The 19,013-nt window shown below is 41.0% G+C and overlaps 1 protein-coding gene across 3 annotated transcripts in view; it reads left to right on the plus strand.

Annotated features, from left to right (window-relative positions):
- The first annotated feature begins 847 nt into the window (after positions 1 to 847).
- The window catches only part of MEGF6 (multiple EGF like domains 6), a 370,082-nt gene continuing 351,916 nt past the window's right edge, over positions 848 to 19,013 (plus strand). For all 3 annotated transcript variants that reach the window (XM_066607377.1, XM_066607379.1, XM_066607378.1), the window contains exon 1: positions 848 to 1,176. In XM_066607377.1, the coding sequence (XP_066463474.1) occupies positions 1,052 to 1,176 (125 nt within the window). In that variant the 5' untranslated portion in view covers positions 848 to 1,051. The remainder of the gene's footprint in view (positions 1,177 to 19,013) is intronic.

Consider the following 19,013-nt stretch of genomic DNA (forward strand, 5'->3'; position numbering starts at 1 on the left):
ACTTAACAAGTAATTCAATATGACCAATGTCTTTCCATTTGCGTCTATTTGATGAGGCAGCAGAAATGCAGTCCTAAACTCTCGCTCACGACCTGACGGTTGCGAGTTCAATCACTGCTTGGTTCAGGTAGCCGGTTCAAGGTCGACTCAGCCTTTCATCTTTCGGAGGTCGGCAAAATGAGTACCCAGCTTGGTGAGGGGCAATAAATAAATTACGTGCTGCGGAATAATTTGGCGCTACATAACTAACGAGGTTTATTTATTTATATAGAACAAGTCCCATCATATTCACTCTGTCACTTCTTTCCCCTTGTTTGTTTTTTCTCTGCTACTAATTTGGCAGCCCCCCTTCTTTCGAGATAAAGGTGTTGGAGCAAGAAGACGGCAGGGTCTATCCAAAGCATTCCCTAACCAGGAGGAGAAAGTGTCAGATGGAGGATGCACAAGCTCCCCGGATTCCTGTACTGTATGGATAACATGAAGCATCGGGAACATCTCCCCCATCTCCATCTGCAGGCAGAACCGAGACACAGACTGATCCAAGCTGAGGAGGAGATGTCACCAACATCTACATGCATCTCTTCATTGATTGAAGTCAGTTCTGAGTGGGGAAGGCTGTGAAGAAAAAAAAAGGAACATCTTTTGTAATTTGTCCAGAGGGAGGCGACCTGTCTGGAGAATCCCCTCCCCTCCTTGCTTACAGGCTCCTGTTGGAGTAAAGGAAAGGAGGGGGGTCTACTGTGCTTATTGGAATGAGAAGCTGGAACTTGTACATCTCCAAAATCCACACCAACCACCAGCACCTCCTTCAGGAAAGGCTCCCTAAAGAAATAATACCCCCCCCCCCCCAATTCTTGTGGATTTGATACAATTAGAAACAGCTGCCAGGACTCATTGTGTTAACTTGTAACTTTACAGACTACAATGGAGGCAAAGACCCTGATGCCTGACACTGCCCCATCCTGTGGAAGATAATGTGGTTGTGACCGGATTGCAAACCCTTCAAGGAATCTGCAGCCTATCACCTTCACAGTCCAAGAAGGAAGGAATAATGACTTCATTTGCCACCAAGGGGCTTCTGCTTTCGGCTCTGCTACGTATGTTGGGATTGCTGCTGATGTTTGATTCAGCGGAGAGGTGCTCAGCAACAGATGGGACCAAGCTGCAGTCCTACATGTAAGTAGGGATATTGAATGGAGATGTAGCAGTGCTGAGTTTACCATTTATTACAAGGCTGCAAATTGCAAATCACAATCTATTACAGATGTGGCAAAGTTGAGTCTGCAAACACATTTGTCTTGGGGGTGAAGATTTGTTACAGATGTAGCAGAGCTGAGTTTGTCATTTGGCCAAAGTTATCTAGATATCACATTTTTATAGATGTAATAGAGTTCAGTTTGTCAATTGGCTTATGTTATCATGATATCAGATGATGTTGTAGATGTAATAGAGCTCAGTTTATCATTTGGTATGCTGTACACTACATTGTCCTGATAGATTATGTTGTAGATGTAGTCAACTGAGTTTGAATATGGAACGAGTCCTCTTGATATGACTATATGTTACAGAGCCGAGATATTCATTTAATTCATTATGATATAACATATGTTGACTGTGGCTTCCCATAGAGTTGCAAGTGAGTAATTATAGTGCAACCAAAAAACATAGTTACCATTTTAGCTCTGCTGCATCGCTATCTGTTGCTACCAGGGTATTGCAATGGAGCACCTGTGGTTTCTTCTATAGGAAACTTATCTTAGGGCTCATTCACATGAGTGTATTTTGTGTTCGTATTATATCCATATTTTTTATGGATGTAATGCGAATAGCAAAAGAACACAATTCTTGTATTTTGACATGTATTTTTCACGCGCATTAAAAAAAATTGCAGCTTGTCCTATTTTGGTTCGTATTATGGACCAAAATCACCCATCAAAGTTTATAGGAACGTAAAAAAATGTAGTCAAAACGCATGAGCATTTGCTACATTTTTGTGCATGAAGTCAGTAGACAGTGTAAAAAAAAAAAAGTGACATCAATTGGTCCTTGCATTTTTCTGCGCATGTAAAAAACTCAGTGAATACATGTGCAAAGGAAAAAAAAATCTTACGCACATATGCATGCAGTAAATGGACCCTTACTGAGAAATCAGCTCTGCTACATCTATATTTGCAGCTTTTGCATAGGACTGCAGGTAAATCTAATGCATGACCTTTACTCAGTAAGTTGGGATCACCATGCAACACCAATGCAAGTCCAATGACAACTTCATCCCTACTAGATGTATGTTTTGCATAAGACTGCAGTTAAATCTACTGATTTAGATGACCATGCATAATCAGTGCAAGTCCAGTGACAAAGTCAGCTCTGCTACATCTACAAATCAAAATACAGTGTGGCAGGATGACATTAAGTGCTTTATTGTGCTCCTGCTGCTGGATACACCTTGTCTGCTGTTTGATAAATGATTTCCTCTTTGCTGGAAACTCTGGTTAGTGTGTCTCTGTCTAGTAATATGTACGGGGAGTTCTTAGAGAAGAATCCTTTGTAGTGAGCAGAGAATTCTCCTGAGCCCCTGAGCAGTGGGGAAGGTGGAATATTTTACTAGGTAGCAGACAGATGCGTGCAACTTCACCTTAGGCAGTTTCGGGGATTGGATTACCACTTGCTTACATTGAGGATTTGTGATGGCATAAAAATGCTTGCTGTGATAACCTTACAGACTTACCAATATGCCTACAATGTAGCAGAGCTGAGTTTGTCTGATTTAGAAGAAACACGTTTGTTTATATATGGCAGGTAAATATTACAACATTATCTTAAATAGTTATCACTGTAACAAATGACGGATTCACCTCTGCTACTCCTTAGAAAATAGGAACAAAAGCCAAAGGGTTGCCCCTAGGAATCTAGTATGTGCACTTTTTTGTAACAGTCACAGTATAGGGTCACCTTGTGTTAACCTCACATAAATTGTGCAATGTAGTGTTTATTGATCGCTGATAGATTTGTAAGAAGACCGAGAGTACACGGGAGGATCATCGCTCAGTGAATGAAGACGGAGAGGGCTGTAGATCATCCACCCCTCCCACCTCCTTTCACAGTAAACAGGCAGTCGTTCATAGATGACCATCTGCCTGTTTAATCTGAACGATGCAGCGGCAGACCAACAATCATTTTATGGTCTGTGTGAAGGATCTGATCAGGGATTTATCACTGATTGATCTTTCACTACATGTGTTCACGTGGCACAGTTAGCATGCAGAGCGCTCTATTTAACGAGCAATTTGCACGATTTAAAAGGGGCCTTAGGGTATTTGCACACAGACTGAAAAAAAAAGTTGCAGTATTCTCGTCTGAAACTTGCACTGTTCTTCTAGCTAAAAAAAAAGCCCATGTGCGTATCTCCACACCAATGAATGGGTGCTATTTCAATCCGATTTCCAGATAGAATCACCCTTCCAGTTATTGGGAGCAATGGTGAAAATATTGGGGTATTACCATCTAGTGTCTGACACTACTGAATGCTCTCACAGAGGGAACCAGGGGGTACGTGACAGGTTCTCTTTAACCCTTTCCAATTCACTGTCTGATGTCTTCCTACAATCTGATTGATCGTCAGAAGAAAAAAGGAAGGCTCGGCGCTCAAAGCAGGAAAAAACCCAATGGGAAGCTAAAGATCAAATTAATAATCTTTAATATTATAAAATCTTGTACAACGCATTTCGTTGCCAACAGCGCAACTTTTTCAAGTACAATAAACATAGATTACATCATTGAATATAAGTAAAAACAGGGATTTACATTCTCAACAAGCCAACGGTCGATAGTCAGGGGTGTCCGGGATGTGTGCGGACCACTTCTGCGTATCGTGACCAGCCGGTTCCTGCTTTGAGCGCCGAGCCTTCCTTTTTTCTACTGACGATTTGTTTCATGGTCCGACCCCACCCAGGGGTACAACTGGCTGGGCAAGCTCCCCTGTCTATAAGTCGACTATACCCGTGGACCATCCATTTTGTGGAATTTCTACACGCTGACCAGGACATGGAGGTGTTGGTGATTGACCCTCCCCTGGGTTATCCCACTGGCAACAGGTAAGTCCTGCTTTTTCTTCAAATTTGGCTATACCTCTGTGGGTTTTTTGAGCTGTAGCGCTGTCCCTTACACTTGGTTTCTAGATTCTGATTGAAGCTTGTACAGCTCCAATGTCAGAAGACATCCGGCAGGGTATTCTTACCATCTATTGCCAGCCACTCTGCTGTCGGAGCCTCTCTGGCGCACACACACTGTCTTTAGACAGCAGATGGCACCGTTGTGTAACAGCAAAAAGAGAAAGCCTTTTAGGAAACCCTGAATTGAAAATTGGATTGGAAAGGGTTAAAGCTTATGTTGGATTTTCAGTGACTAAAATCTCTGAGCTGTTCCCAGGGGGTATAGTGGAGAGCTTTGATTCTGGAAATCAGCCATAGATAGCTTAAAGGACAAATCAGGAGGCAATTTCCCTTTAAATTTTCCAAATTTTTCTCATCGGAATGTAAAAGCATTCCTTAGGCTGCTATTACATGAGCACTATTAACACTTGTGTAATAGCACTAATTTCTGGACTGCAACTGCGCTTAGGTTCAGCCCGGCAATTGTCAGGAAAACGCAAGTGCTAACGGCAACCTCTACTGCTTGTGTAATAGCAGCCTTATATGTTGTACCTAATGGGATTCTGAAGCTTTTGTGGCTGCTTCTTGTGATTGAGTGCTCACAATATGTATGCTTGCTGTAGTACTCCACATGTGACCCGCCTGCTGGACTGCCCCGTGCTAATCACACCACAGCACACTTCACACCTAGAGCTTCCTACTGATAATGTCCTGCAAAATGACTTAGAGTTGGTCGTTTTTCAAGAACAGGACAACAAACCATTCCTGATAACACGAGTCACAGACCATTGCTGAATACATTTTAGAACATAACTATAAGGAATTGGGGAGGAGGAGGGGAGAGGGGGTAGAGATTGAAATCATACATGAACCCCAATATCTTACAGAGTCAAAAAAACATTCTACAACATGGCATACATCAGCACGCGTCGGCATAAATTTAAGGTTCTTGGCCCCAATGCAAATTCTGTAGCAAGGACCCCAACTACAATAATAGTTCTAGTTCCTTTCTTATGGGGCAGAAAAACCTTTTTGGGTTCCTCGGCTATGTGGCCCGCAAGTGACTGCAATCACTTCCACGCATGGAACATTGTAAATTGCAATATTACCTAATTAGCATTTTTGTCCTAAAATTAAAAAAAAAACTCTGTAAAAAGTTTAATAGGCCTTTTAGTTTACATAAATCTTATTTTTGTAGATAATTAGGAATATTTGGCATTCAGAAGATTGGAAAAACTGGGTGACAACTTATATTGGAGCTCTTCTGGTTGCCTTCCAGTTAGGGACACTTTTCCTGGCTCCCCCATTTCTGATTGTCTATAATCCTCTATTTGATGTAATAATAATCCGCTCTCATACACTAAAATCCAGTTGCACTTTTACAAAGTAGCCAGTCTGAATAAGCAGAGCTGCAGTGTAAAGCATGAGAGGCGGGAAACTGCAGTCTGAGCTTCTGATGATACAGAAGGTATATTTTATACTAGTGCAGTCTCCAATAGTCAATGTAATTGTGTTCTAATGTATTGTCTCATGTATTTGTCATATATTGCATCCCCTGCCATAATAGCTGCCTATAGACAAGAATGTGCCATTTACCATTGTTAGCAGTGGTGTGCAGAATTTTGGTATGGTCACAAATATGTAAAAAAAAAAAAAACGTTCATGCCATTAGGAGTGGAGGGGGGTTATTATGGACGGGACTGGTTTAGGTCGGGAATTCTCTCACCCATTTTATATACACTACCGTTCAAAAGTTTGGGGTCACCCAAACAATTTTGTGTTTTCCATGAAAAGTCACACTTATTTACCACCATGCGTTGTGAAATGAATAGAAAATAGAGTCAAGACATTGACAAGGTTAGAAATAATGATTTGTATTTGAAATAACATTGTTTTTACATCAAACTTTGCTTTCGTCAAAGAATCCTCCTTTTGCAGCAATTACAGCATTGCACACCTTTGACATTCTAGCTGTTAATTTGTTGAGCTAAGCTTGAGAAATTGCACCCCACGCTTCTAGAAGCATCTCCCACAAGTTGGATTGGTTAGATGGGCACTTCTGGCGTACCATACGGTCAAGCTGCTCCCACAACATCTCAATGGGGTTCAGATCTGGTGACTGCGCTGGCCACTCCATTACCGATAGAATACCAGCTGCCTGCTTCTGCTGTAAATAGTTCTTGCACAATTTGGAGGTGTGTTTAGGGTCATTGTCCTGTTGTAGGATGAAATTGGTTCCAATCAAGCGCTGTCCACTGGGTATGGCATGGCGTTGCAAAATGGAGTGATAGCCTTCCTTATTCAGAATCCCTTTTACCCTGTACAAATCTCCCACCTTACCAGCACCAAAGCAACCCCAGACCATCACATTACCTCCACCATGCTTAACAGATGGCGTCAGGCATTCTTCCAGCATCTTTTCATTTGTTCTGCGTCTCACAAACGTTCTTCTTTGTGATCCAAACACCTCAAACTTGGATTCATCCGTCCACAACACTTTTTTCCAGTCTTCCTCTCTCCAATGTCTGTGTTATTTTGCCCATCTTAATCTTTTTCTTTTATTGGCCAGTCTCAGATATGGCTTTTTCTTTGCCACTCTGCCCTAAAGCCCAAAATCCCGCAGCGGCCTCTTCACTGTAGATGTTGACACTGGTGTTTTGCGGGTACTATTTAATGAAGATGCCAGTTGGGTACCTGTGAGGCGTCTGTTTCTCAAACTAGAGACTCTAATGTGCTTATCTTCTTGCTTAGTTGTGCAACGCGGCCTCCCACTTCTTTTTCTACTCTGGTTAGAGCCTGTTTGTGCTGTCCTCTGAAGGGAGTAGTACACACCGTTGTAGGAAATCTTCAATTTCTTAGCAATTTCTCGCATGGAATAGCCTTCATTTCTAAGAACAAGAATAGACTGTCGAGTTTCAGATGAAAGTTCTCTTTTTCTGGCCATTTTGAGCGTTTAATTGACCCCACAAATGTGATGCTCCAGAAACTCAATCTGCTCACAGGAAGGTCAGTTTTGTAGCTTCTGTAACGAGCTAGACTGTTTTCAGATGTGTGAACATGATTGCACAAGGGTTTTCTAATCATCAATTAGCCTTCTGAGCCAATGAGCAAACACATTGTACCATTAGAACACTGGAGTGATAGTTGCTGGAAATGGGCCTCTATTCACCTTTGTAGATTTTGCACAAAAAAACAGGCATTTGCAGCTAGAATAGTCATTTACCCCATTAGCAATGTATAGAGTGCATTTGTTTAAAGTTAGGACTAGTTTAAAGTTATCTTCATTGAAAAGTACAGTGCTTTTCCTTCAAAAATAAGGACATTTCAATGTGACCCCAAACTTTTGAACGGTAGTGTATATATATAATTTTTTTTTTTTTAATAAAGTGACGGAACTTGGTGACCCCATTACAGCACACAGAGTCCTCCAGAGTGAGTTTGGATTGACTGGAAAAAGGATTTGTCACGGTGAAATGGCTTTGATTATAAACTAAAGCAATCATGCTAATGTGTACACGGCCTTAACTAAGCAGGGAGATGCCAGACACATCCATGGCTCATTTTATGGAGGTGTCCGGCAGCTGCTCATCTTCCATCACCATGGCCATAAAATTAACCCAACCATGGGGAAAATAGGAGATTGTAATAACTAGATAAAATTATACAGGTGAATTAAAGTAGGAAAAAGCATAAAAAAATAACAAAAAAGTAAAACCTAAAATTATGAAATTTCACCCATGTTTTGGCTGAGAACTCTATTTTGTCCTCACTGGGCTCCACTGTGTTTCCTCTGCTGAAGACATGGATTAAAGCTTTCTAATGAGTATGTACTTCGTTGCGTTGCTTTGATATATTCTGTTCAGACGATAGTGCTCTATTAGTCATCTCACTGTGAAATTTGGTTCTATCCTGTGGGACAAACGGAGGGTTATGGGCAGGAGCCGAGTAATTTATCTGTCAGAAACACAAGGTTCTCTCAATTATTTCTGTCCTAAATGTTACTGATTGATATAGGAATATTTTTTTTTCAATTTTGCTTTAATTTTAATTATAATTCAACTGGAACATGTTCTGATCTTTTTTTCTGTTTCCATGGCAATTCAGCTCATTAATGAAAACCTGTTATCAGGACACTTTCACTTTATATCAACTCACCTGCTGTACACAACCCCTCTTTTTTGATAGAAGAGCCCCCATTAATGAGCTGATCATAGGTTATTTCCCCCAATCAAATCCTCAGCAATGAGCTGTAATCTGTGTTGAAACTAGGCAGCAAGTGTCCAGTACTTTTGTAGTGCCCCTACAGGAGAAGTGAAACATTACATATGGTTTCTGTTGTGATCACTTGCTTCTCCGTGTAGTGCACAGACATACTGGGTTCTCTAGAGGGAGAGATGGTCTCCACTCTGGCTAGTAGATGAAGGTCTTTAACGGGGGATCCCCATTGAAATATATGGGAATTACGGAGAATGCCTCTGAATAGGTAATGAAAAACCTTTTAAAGAGCATTTGGCTTAGAATACAAAAAAATGAATATTCTACTTAGTGGTTGTAAATGTTCTCCAATTGGTTTCTTAACCATTAGTGACCAGCTATACAGGTTTTTACGGTGGTCACTAAGGTGCCTTAGACTAGGTGGCCATGTTTTACGACAGCCTGATCTAAGGTCGGCGCGGGAATCGTGCAGGGACCTACCGAGTCCTTGGTGTCATATGAGACCCTGCTCTAACAGCTGAGAGGAGAGAAACCTCCATTCATGACTGTTTACCCCTTATATGCCATGATCAATAGCGATCACAACATGTAAGCGGGTGACAGGGGGAGGTAGTTCCTTATATCGTCTATCAGCACCTTGCAATGTGATCGCGGGGTTCCAGTGGATTCCCATGGCAATCAGAAGCCTTATTAAGGCCTCCAGATCTGCCAAGCATGCCAGACAATCGATCGCTGGTACACTAAACTACGCTATTTATGTAGTGCATCATAGTGTGCTTTTCAGCAAACAATCTCATCTTCAAGTCCCTTGGAGGGACATAAAAAGTATTTAAAAAAAAAAGTGTGCAATAAACTTAATTAAAGGTTATTTGAAAAAGAGAAAAGAAAAAAAAAAAAGCACTTTTTCCTACAAACCTCATTTATTGTATAAAGAAATTCAAAATTAAACATATTATATATCACCAAATTTGTAATAATCTGTAATATAAAAATATGTCTACACAGTAAAAAGCATAAAAAATAAAAAAAGGCAAAAATTATATATTTTTAATTAACGTGCCTCCAGAAAATGCAATAAAAAGTGATCAAATTTGCATGTACCCCAAAATTGTACGAAAGCAAACCTACAGCTCCTCTAAAAAATGCAAGGCCACCCCTGCCCCAGTTTATTTGGCAACAAAATAATAATGTTACGGGTTGAGGAAGGTGGTGATGCAAATAGGGCTTTTATTATGCCAAAGTAATAAGAACAAATATATACATAATATGGTATTTCCATAATCTTATTGACCCAAAGAATAAAGTTTGCATAATATTTAACTCACATAGCTCCATTAGTGCGACATTAAAAATGTTATGGATCATGGAACATAACAATGTAGAAAGGAAAGAAATTGCCTGGTCTTTTAAAGTGCAAAACACTAAGGGGTTAAAAATGCCCAATTTAAAGGTATACTACCGTCTATAAAAAGTGAGTAAGGATTAAATACTGAATTACTTTAACACTACCGCATACACAAAAGGATTAGAGCTACATGATTAAGCGGTATCCAGTAGGTTGCAGTGTTATAGCAGAGACCTACGGTAACGTAGTCACTGACCACTGATGCATAAGAAGATTCTCTCACATGCAGCCATATTGACTGTCAGCACTTACTGCCCCAGGTTCCCTTAAGAAAATGGCGGCCAAGGCTTAATTGCTAACTTGTTATTTCTGAGTATTTTTGTCCTAGGAGGAGCCAACAGGCAAGATTGTGCCACCCTTTAATTTTTGTATAGGGTATGTAGTATACTACAGAAGGTATACAAAATACTGTGCCTTATACAAAAAGTATGATATATATAGACATAAAATATATGTATAGACACAAATTAAAATGCGTTGTGCTCTCACCTAATGGCTGGTATGACCGAGGGGTAACATTTGCCTAGCATTTAGACTGACACATTTAGTGACTATCAGCCTGGTACTGTGTGTTACTATCATGACATTGGCATCGGTTGATACTCTTTCAAGAATCGGCAGGGGAAGCATCACTTGCTGCCACCCTCATTCTCCAATGTCCTTGGGACTGACCTACCGTACCCAGTCTGTAAGGAACAGTTATTTTATACACTGCAGACCTGTCATTAGAATCACAATGTATGATGATATTTACCTGATGGACTGGTAACATTTGGATACTCGCCCCCTTTCAGATGCCACCACAGTGTCCTAAGCAGAATACAGCCTATTACAACACCCACTAACGGTGACCGCTACAGTGCCTCCATAACCTTGACAGCCAAGATGCCTCCATAGCAATGCTAGCCATAGTATCCCGATATCGGTAGCTTCCACAGAGATCCCAGCAGAACACAAGTCAATCACCGTACCCCCTAACAGTGAGGCTACAGTGCGCTTGATCACTGACGACTAAACTGCCCTCATAACTGTGACATCCACAGTGTCCCACAAACAGAGGGCACCTCTGAGGCTTATATGGGACTTATGGGGAGAGTTACCAGCTTGTGAGCCCCATCCTCTTCCCTATAGGCAGGATGAGCTTTATAGGACTCATTCTTTGTATGCATCACAACAGCAGCAAATAAGGTTGAGTGAACTGCCCCAAGGGTCTGCCATGCTCTACCTCAAGAGATAATAAGGTGAGCAAAGTAATACAGCTCTTCCCTGTTCTGGCATGGGGGGAGTCAGAGCATATGAAGAAAGGGGCCCCATAAAATGATAGATCCAGTACGAAGAAGAGCGAAAAAGTTTTCCATGTACAGCTGGCGAGCCTCTCCGTAGACTCAGGATCGGGACTAGTACTCAAGAAGAACCAACCAAATGCTAAAGGCTCCGTGAGCATTTGTGAGCTGTGCCTACAGCAGTTGGTTGGTTCTTCTTGAAGCCATATGGTGAACTACTAATGTCAAATAATGATGAGTAACTTTATCCAGCCCTAGTTCGAATACTTATTGGTGCATCCCCATCCACTAGTCATACTGAGCTTTGCTTGTCTTGCCTTTTTCCTGCTGGGCCCATTGGGTCATAGTAAACTCCAGGGCTGCAGTGGTTTTAAAAACTGTTTCCTTGCAATCAAGAACGTTCTTATCAATTTGGTTAAAGTTTTTTTTTTTTTTACTCATTTTGGTTCTTATTTAGCAAAATCTTATGGTTCAAACTATGTGATTGAGGTTATCCAGGTAGAGATGATCTTAAGTAGAGAATGCAGACTGAACTGTTCTATCTATTGCCCAACACCGCCACTTTAAAATGTGAAATTGATGATTTAATGCCTCCTGACAAGCTGGCACTTGTTGAAGCACCTTGTTGTCAGCAGCTGATAACGCTGACCGCCAGAGAGCTGTCCGAGGGTTCTATTTACCAATACCAAGTTTATCTATTATTACATGATTCATGGCAAAAATATACATGGAATGCGCTATTCACTGCCTCAGAGCGGAATATTCCAGACAAAACCCCTTAGGTTACTCGTTACTTCTTCATTTTTGATTTATGTATAGTATCTGCATTATTTCACCAAGCTACAGCCTAGTTCCACTAATACAATACACTTATATTTCCCACTCAGAAGCCCGGGAAAGCTGTCTGTTGCCCCTATAGAGCTGTTATGGCACCCATCTTGGTGGTTACCTACTCCCAGAATCAGATGAGGAGAGTTTTTATAAAAACCTGATAAACTAGAACAATTGTTCCAACTTTTTCCAAGTTTGACACATTGTTGCTGCTCCATGCACTATTAGGCCATGATGCAGGGTGGTAGGATAAGGCGAAGCTCATGTAGCGTCTACTTGACCTTCCCTTATGAATTATGAAGCATGCTTCATAGTGCGCTGAGACTCTGTACCAGGTAATCTACTGCATTTATAGGTATTCGATGAGAGTTGCCAGGAGAATCCTCTATCTTTACTCGCTAAACATGCTGCAAACTGTTGCTGCTACAGTGTAATAAGCTTTTGTGTGCAGGTTTATTTCTTTTCATTAGTTTTAATTGTCATTTAACTGAACTTCATTAGCAGCATTAAGTGCACTTTGATGAATTTAGTACCTGTGGAGTAGACCTTATTGCTAGAGGGAGCTGGTTAATGGAAATTCCCTAAAGAGTTAACATGACATTGATCACCTCTTTGTAGGTGGCAGCGAGATATGACCCCTTAGGCTCATGTCTGGTTATATAGAGCAATGGCACATGCTTTGCACAATTGTATGTCACTCATAAGCAGTGCACTGGATTCCATAAATGTGATGGGTCCCCCAGAGCAAGAGACTCTGCGGGACACAACTTGTCTGTGCATTACAAGAAAGGACGAATGGTTTTGACGGGTGCTACTAAATCCGTAACTGACCCTGCAGCATTGCCGTAATGAAACTTGCTGAGCATGAGATGTCTGGTCGTGTCTTAGGGCCTTCTTACACTTACCAATGCGATTACGATAGGATGGCCATCACATAGGCCAAGTTAGACAGTATGTGGGCCAAGTGATAGTTCATGTGATTGTTCGTCCCCCATACTGGTTCTTCGCTGTCAGCGTAATCCATTGCTGTATATGTTATTCTGGTGCTTGTTAAAAAAAAACAAACAAAAAAAAAAACTATGAAAATAGCAAATAAAGGGCAATTCTTGAACAGAATCGCCCCAAAATAGGACATACTGTAATTTTTTTTTGCTATTTAAATACAGCCTAACTCCCCTGTTCAATACTTATACAGGCTTGTCCAAGCATGCATGTGCATATTGGCATTTGGACGAGGCCCATTTAGACACAACGATTATGCACCCCCTGCAGTGAGGAGGAGATTTACCACGCATGTGCTGTGCCACTCCATTCATCTTCAGTGGGACTGCCGGAGATGGCTAAGAAAAAGTTCTTGGCTATTTCTGTCAGCCCTATTGAGATGAATGGAGTGGCAGCTGCTCATGCTTGGCCATCGCTCTGCCCCATTCAATATGATGTTACTGCGGGTGGGTGCAGCGAACCTGCAGTTATGATAAGATGAGGAAACACGAGACTCTTGATCTTGGGATCAGCGGGGGTCTTAGCACTGAGACCCCTACTGATCTGATTTTTATCATCTGTCCTATAGATAGGTGATAAGTTAATTCTAGTGCACCCCCTTTTAGCCCAATGCACATTGGCGTCTGCCTCCGGATTCTGCAGCAAATATTGCCCATAGACATCCTATGCAAAAATGCTTCTCCATGTCCACGAGCGGAAATCAATGGTGATTTTCCATTCGCGGAGGAAAAATCGCAGCATGTCCTATTTTAGTGTGATTTCCGTGCAGACGGATTCCATTGAAGTCAATGGAAGCCATCCGCAGCTGTCGCTGTGGACGGGCTGCGGAATCCACGTCACTGCGGTGTCATGTATAATGCGCATGTGCCAGCTGGCACATCCGCATTACAGATAGACACTGCGGACAGGTATGCAGGGAGTCTACAGGGGTCACCAGCTGGGCACCAGATCGGATTCCACTGCGGGATCCTGCATGTGGAATTTGACCTAGTTGTGTGCAATCGGCCTTAGTGTAACTTTTTTACCTATAGGTAACCACCAAGGGAAAACATTTTGTTTCTCCTGTAAGCAGCGTTCATAGCCTTTACATTCATGGGATTCCCATTGAAAAGTGATAGGAAAGTTGCATGATTTGAATAGATTGACTGTCGCATAGCACAACGCCAGTCTTAATGACGTGCGGTGTGAACGTGCCCAGCAAGCAAACGACCAATGAGAATTCACTCATTTGCAGTTGATCACATCTTTCATTGCAATATTAAATTTATTATTGCTCGGTGAACAAATTGAGCAGTACAAGTAGAAAAACAACAAATCGTTCGAAGATTAGAGTGTAAACTGAAGGGTAACCGCTGCCAAGGCAGAAACTATAAGTGAACGCAAAAACGAATACAAATGCATTATTATTTGTATGTGTTAAGGCGATTGTGCGAAGCCTTACGAGTCGCTATATACACATTGCTTGCTTTCCTTCAGTTTATCTTTACGTGTAAACCCAGCATTACACCCTCTACTGGCAGCCATAGTATGGCGCTGGCAGACATCTGACTAATTGCTACAAACACTTATGTCTGTATGTAACGGCATGGATGGGCATTGGGTTAAACCAACATCACTGAAAATGCCAGTCGGAAATACTGAGCGTCAGTAAGCTTTATTAAATTCATATCTAGAGACATTAGCTCGGCTACAATATCAATGGTAATTAATCAGGAAAATTATTCTGAGCTAATTAGAATTAATTATGCAACATAGATGCTTGTTAATGAGTCCGTGGTGTTGGGGGGCGGGGGGATTGTGTTAATTCTGAATATGTATGTCATGTTATTGCTGCTGAATTAGACATAAGTGTAAGCTCATAGGACCAGGGGGTCATAAGGGGGTACAATCTAACGCTGTCTCATGTTAGTAGGCCAGGGTGGGGGGTTACACACTGGATGCATTCATGTGGTTTGCTCTTGACTAATCAGGTCCACAGCCTATACTAGCGGCCTGCATGGAGTCCAAGATGCTGATTAACATGTCTTACAGACACTTGGCTCCTCCGCTGGCCAGCTGCTGCCACTAATACCGGCCTAGAGGCACAGGATGGTCTCCATCCGCATCCAGTAAGTTTAGTTGATATCTTCTGTCCATGTTCTCTCGAACCCTGTGTGCAACATTAATCGGGACTTCCTCCAAAGAGCTCCTGGTTCCATCAGTATGGAGAGAAGATCACTTCCTAGAACAGGATGGTTTGGATGAAGGAATATACTGCACCGGCTCTACATTCCCTCGCCTGACTGTTGCTGATGCTTCATCACTAGAAGGCCTCTTTCACATGACCGTATGCATTTTTACGCCTGGCCAATCGCACCTAAAAATCGGATGAAAGAAGAATAGCCGCAAACAAGTCCCAATCTTCTTTTTTTTTTTTTTTTTGCCTTAAGATTTTTTTAATATGTGTTCTGTTACATCTCCCTTATTTACATATTATCCAGAGGAGCATGAATGGCCTTTTGAGTCTCCTCACTTGCCATCTAGGTGCTCTCCCTAAGGGGAAAAGATAGCGTTTCGGACCCCTGTCCCAGGCCTCTCACTAGCAAAGCCAGACTGCTACTGTACACTAATGAGGGGCAAATACCCTGAAACAGCTGTTTGTGCATGGAGTCTGGCTTTGCTTTTGATTCCCAGTCATTGTTACAAGGCTTGTATAAAGAGTCTGACTTTGGCTTGAAGGAATGCTACTAGAGATGAGCGAGTATACTCGCTAAGGCTAACTACTCGAGTGAGTAGTGCCTTAGCCGAGTATCCTCCCGCTCGTCTGTAAAGATTCGGCTGCCGGGTGACAGGTGAGTTGTGGCGGTGAGCAGGGGGGACCGGGGGGAAGAGAGAGATCTCCCCGCCCCCCGCCGGCCCCCGACTCTTTAGAGACGAGCAGGAGGATACTCGGCTAAGGCACTACTTGCTCGAGTAGTTAGCCTTAGCGAGTATACTCACTCATCTCTAAATGCTACCTTCCAGTAGGTGGCACTGTGGAGGTATTATTCCATCTCCCTTATATGAAAATTAGTGTGAGGTCAGGGAACAGTGACAGACTCCAAAACATACTATTCTGCATGGCTCATTTGGATTAGTTAGTCCGGGGTTAATATAGCTGAAAAAACAGACACCTAGCAGATCAGTGGGTGCTTGCTGTTAAATTGGAAGTTTATCAGCATATAAACGTGATCTGTTTAATTTGAGCTTTTTTACGTGGGCCGATTTTGGCCTATTTTAATGAACAGTGGCCAATAATATAGTATATCGATCAGCACTCATTAAAGGGGTTGTCTAGTCTTGTATCAACAGATAACCTATCCTTTGGCTAAGTCATCAGTAGTTGCTTTTAAATGGCCGGATGATTGTCTATTGCGTGAGAAAATCGCAAGAGGCTCAAGTCCCAATCTTAATTAGTGTTTTCTCGTCCATTCACACAGGCAGCTGCGGCATATCGGTGAAAAAAAACACAGCAGTGTGAAAATCCCTCAGTCGGCAGAAATCCTCAGAATGATTTCTAGTGCTTAAATAGAGCCAGCCGTAATCTTTTCCCAGCATTGGACTCCGTTAAACTCTCCCCCTCCCTTTTTTCAGCTTCTATGGAAGTCTATGGGAGCTGCCAGCATATCTCGGGAAAAGATAGGGCAAGACCTATTTTTCACATGCTGTATAAAATTGGTTGCCACTTTCTGTTGCCAATTTCCTATTTTTAACTGCTGCAATTCCTTTTTCTTTTTTTTTTTTTACACGTCTAAAAAGGACTCATCTGGATCAATACATTGGAATTTGATGCTTCAGATGGTCCCGAGTTTTTGATGCTCAGTGCATTAATGATACCCAAGCCAGCACCATGATGTGCTTGTTACAAGCTGCAAGTGACTTCAGCTTGTTACTCCTATTGATGCAATATTGTAGACGTTATGTTCCTCTTAAGAAGGTTTCATTTTTGAATTGAGATGTGCAAACATCATTTTTTATAGTTTTTTTTTTAAAAGAATCACAGAGAAGGTAATTTGCTGCAGGGCGCTGTGCCACCATGGTTCTGTCCACTGCACAGATGTCTCCCGTGTGCCTGGCAGCCAGTCAGACTGGGTGTTCTGGTTCACTGTGTTTGCTTGGGCTACAGCCAGGACTGGGGCGACGTCTGAATGGTTTTGGACTCGACTTCTATATAGTAATTACCTGGTGGTCATCACTGATCACCCGATACAGAGCTGTTCAGGTGGCTGCTCCATTTATTCTGCTCATTCCTTTATCGCAAAACATTTAAAGAGGTATTACCATCTCATAAAGTGATGGGGTATTGTTAAGGCATGCCATCACTTGGTGATTTGTGCAGGTCCGTCCTCAAGGACGCCCACTGATCCCGAGAATGAAGCTGCTACAGACCTAGTTCAGATGTGCAATGAACTGTAGCTGGCACTGCTCATTTGAATACAACTGTGCTGCAGTTCCCCAGTAGTTACATACATAGCAGTATTATAGTAGTTATATTCTTGTACATAGAAGGCAGTATTATAGTAGTTATATTCTTGTACATAGGAGCAGTATTATAGTAGTTATATTCTTGTACATAGCAGCAGTATTATAGTAGTTATATTCTTGTACATAGGAGGACAGTATTATAGTAGTTATATTCTTGTACATAGGAGGCAGTATTACAGTAGTTATATTCTTGTACATAGACAGTATTATAGTAGTTATATTCTTGTACATAGAAGGCAGTATTATAGTAGTTATAGTCTTGTACATAGAGGCAGTATTATAGTAGTTATATTCTTGTACATAGGGGGCAGTATTATAGTAGTTATATTCTTGTACATAGGAGGCAGTATTATAGTAGTTATATTCTTGTACATAGACAGTATTATAGTAGTTATATTCTTGTACATAGAAGGCAGTATTATAGTAGTTATAGTCTTGTACATAGAGGCAGTATTATAGTAGTTATATTCTTGTACATAGCAGCAGTATTATAGTAGTTATATTCTTGTACATAGAGGCAGTATTATAGTAGTTATAGTCTTGTACATAGGGGGCAGTATTATAGTAGTTATATTCTTGTACATAGGGGGCAGTATTATAGTAGTTATATTCTTGTACATAAGAAGACAGTATTATAGTAGTTATATTCTTGTACATAGGAGGCAGTATTATAGTAGTTATATTCTTGTACATAGGAGGCAGTATTATAGTAGTTATATTCTTGTACATAGGAGGCAGTATTATAGTAGTTATATTCTTGTACATAGGAGCAGTATTATAGTAGTTATATTCTTGTACATAGGAGCAGTATTATAGTAGTTATATTCATGTACATAGGAGGCAGTATTATAGTAGTTATATTCTTGTACATAGAGGGCAGTATTATAGTAGATATATTCTTGTACATAGGGGGCAGTATTATAGTAGTTATATTCTTGTACATAGAGGGCAGTATTATAATAGCTATATTCTTGTACATAGGCGGCAGTATTATAATAGCTATATTCTTGTACATAGGAGGCAGCATTATAGTAGTTATATTCTTGTACATAGGGGCAGTATTATAGTAGTTATATTCTTGTACATAGAGGGCAGTATTATAATAGCTATATTCTTGTACATAGGGGGGCAGTATTATAGTAGTTATATTCTTGTACATAGGGGGGCAGTATTATAGTAGTTATATTCTTGTACATAGGGAACAGTATTATAGTAGTTATATTCTTGTACTTAGGAGCAGTATTATAGTAGTTATATTCTTGTACATAGGCGGCAGTATTATAGTAGTTGTATTCTTGTACATGGGGACAGTATTATAGTGGTTATATTCTTGTACATAGGAGTCAGTATTATAGTAGTTATATTCTTGTACATAAGCAGTATTATAGTAGTTATATTCTTGTACATAGGGGGGCAGTATTATAGTAGTTATATTTTTGTACATAGGGAGCAGTATTATAGTAGTTATATTCTTGTACTTAGGAGCAGTATTATAGTAGTTATATTCTTGTACATAGGCGGCAGTATTATAGTAGTTGTATTCTTGTACATGGGGACAGTATTATAGTGGTTATATTCTTGTACATAGGAGTCAGTATTATAGTAGTTATATTCTTGTGCATA

The sequence above is a fragment of the Eleutherodactylus coqui genome, chromosome 6 (assembly GCF_035609145.1).
Source record: "Eleutherodactylus coqui strain aEleCoq1 chromosome 6, aEleCoq1.hap1, whole genome shotgun sequence".
NCBI lineage: Eukaryota > Metazoa > Chordata > Amphibia > Anura > Eleutherodactylidae > Eleutherodactylus > Eleutherodactylus coqui.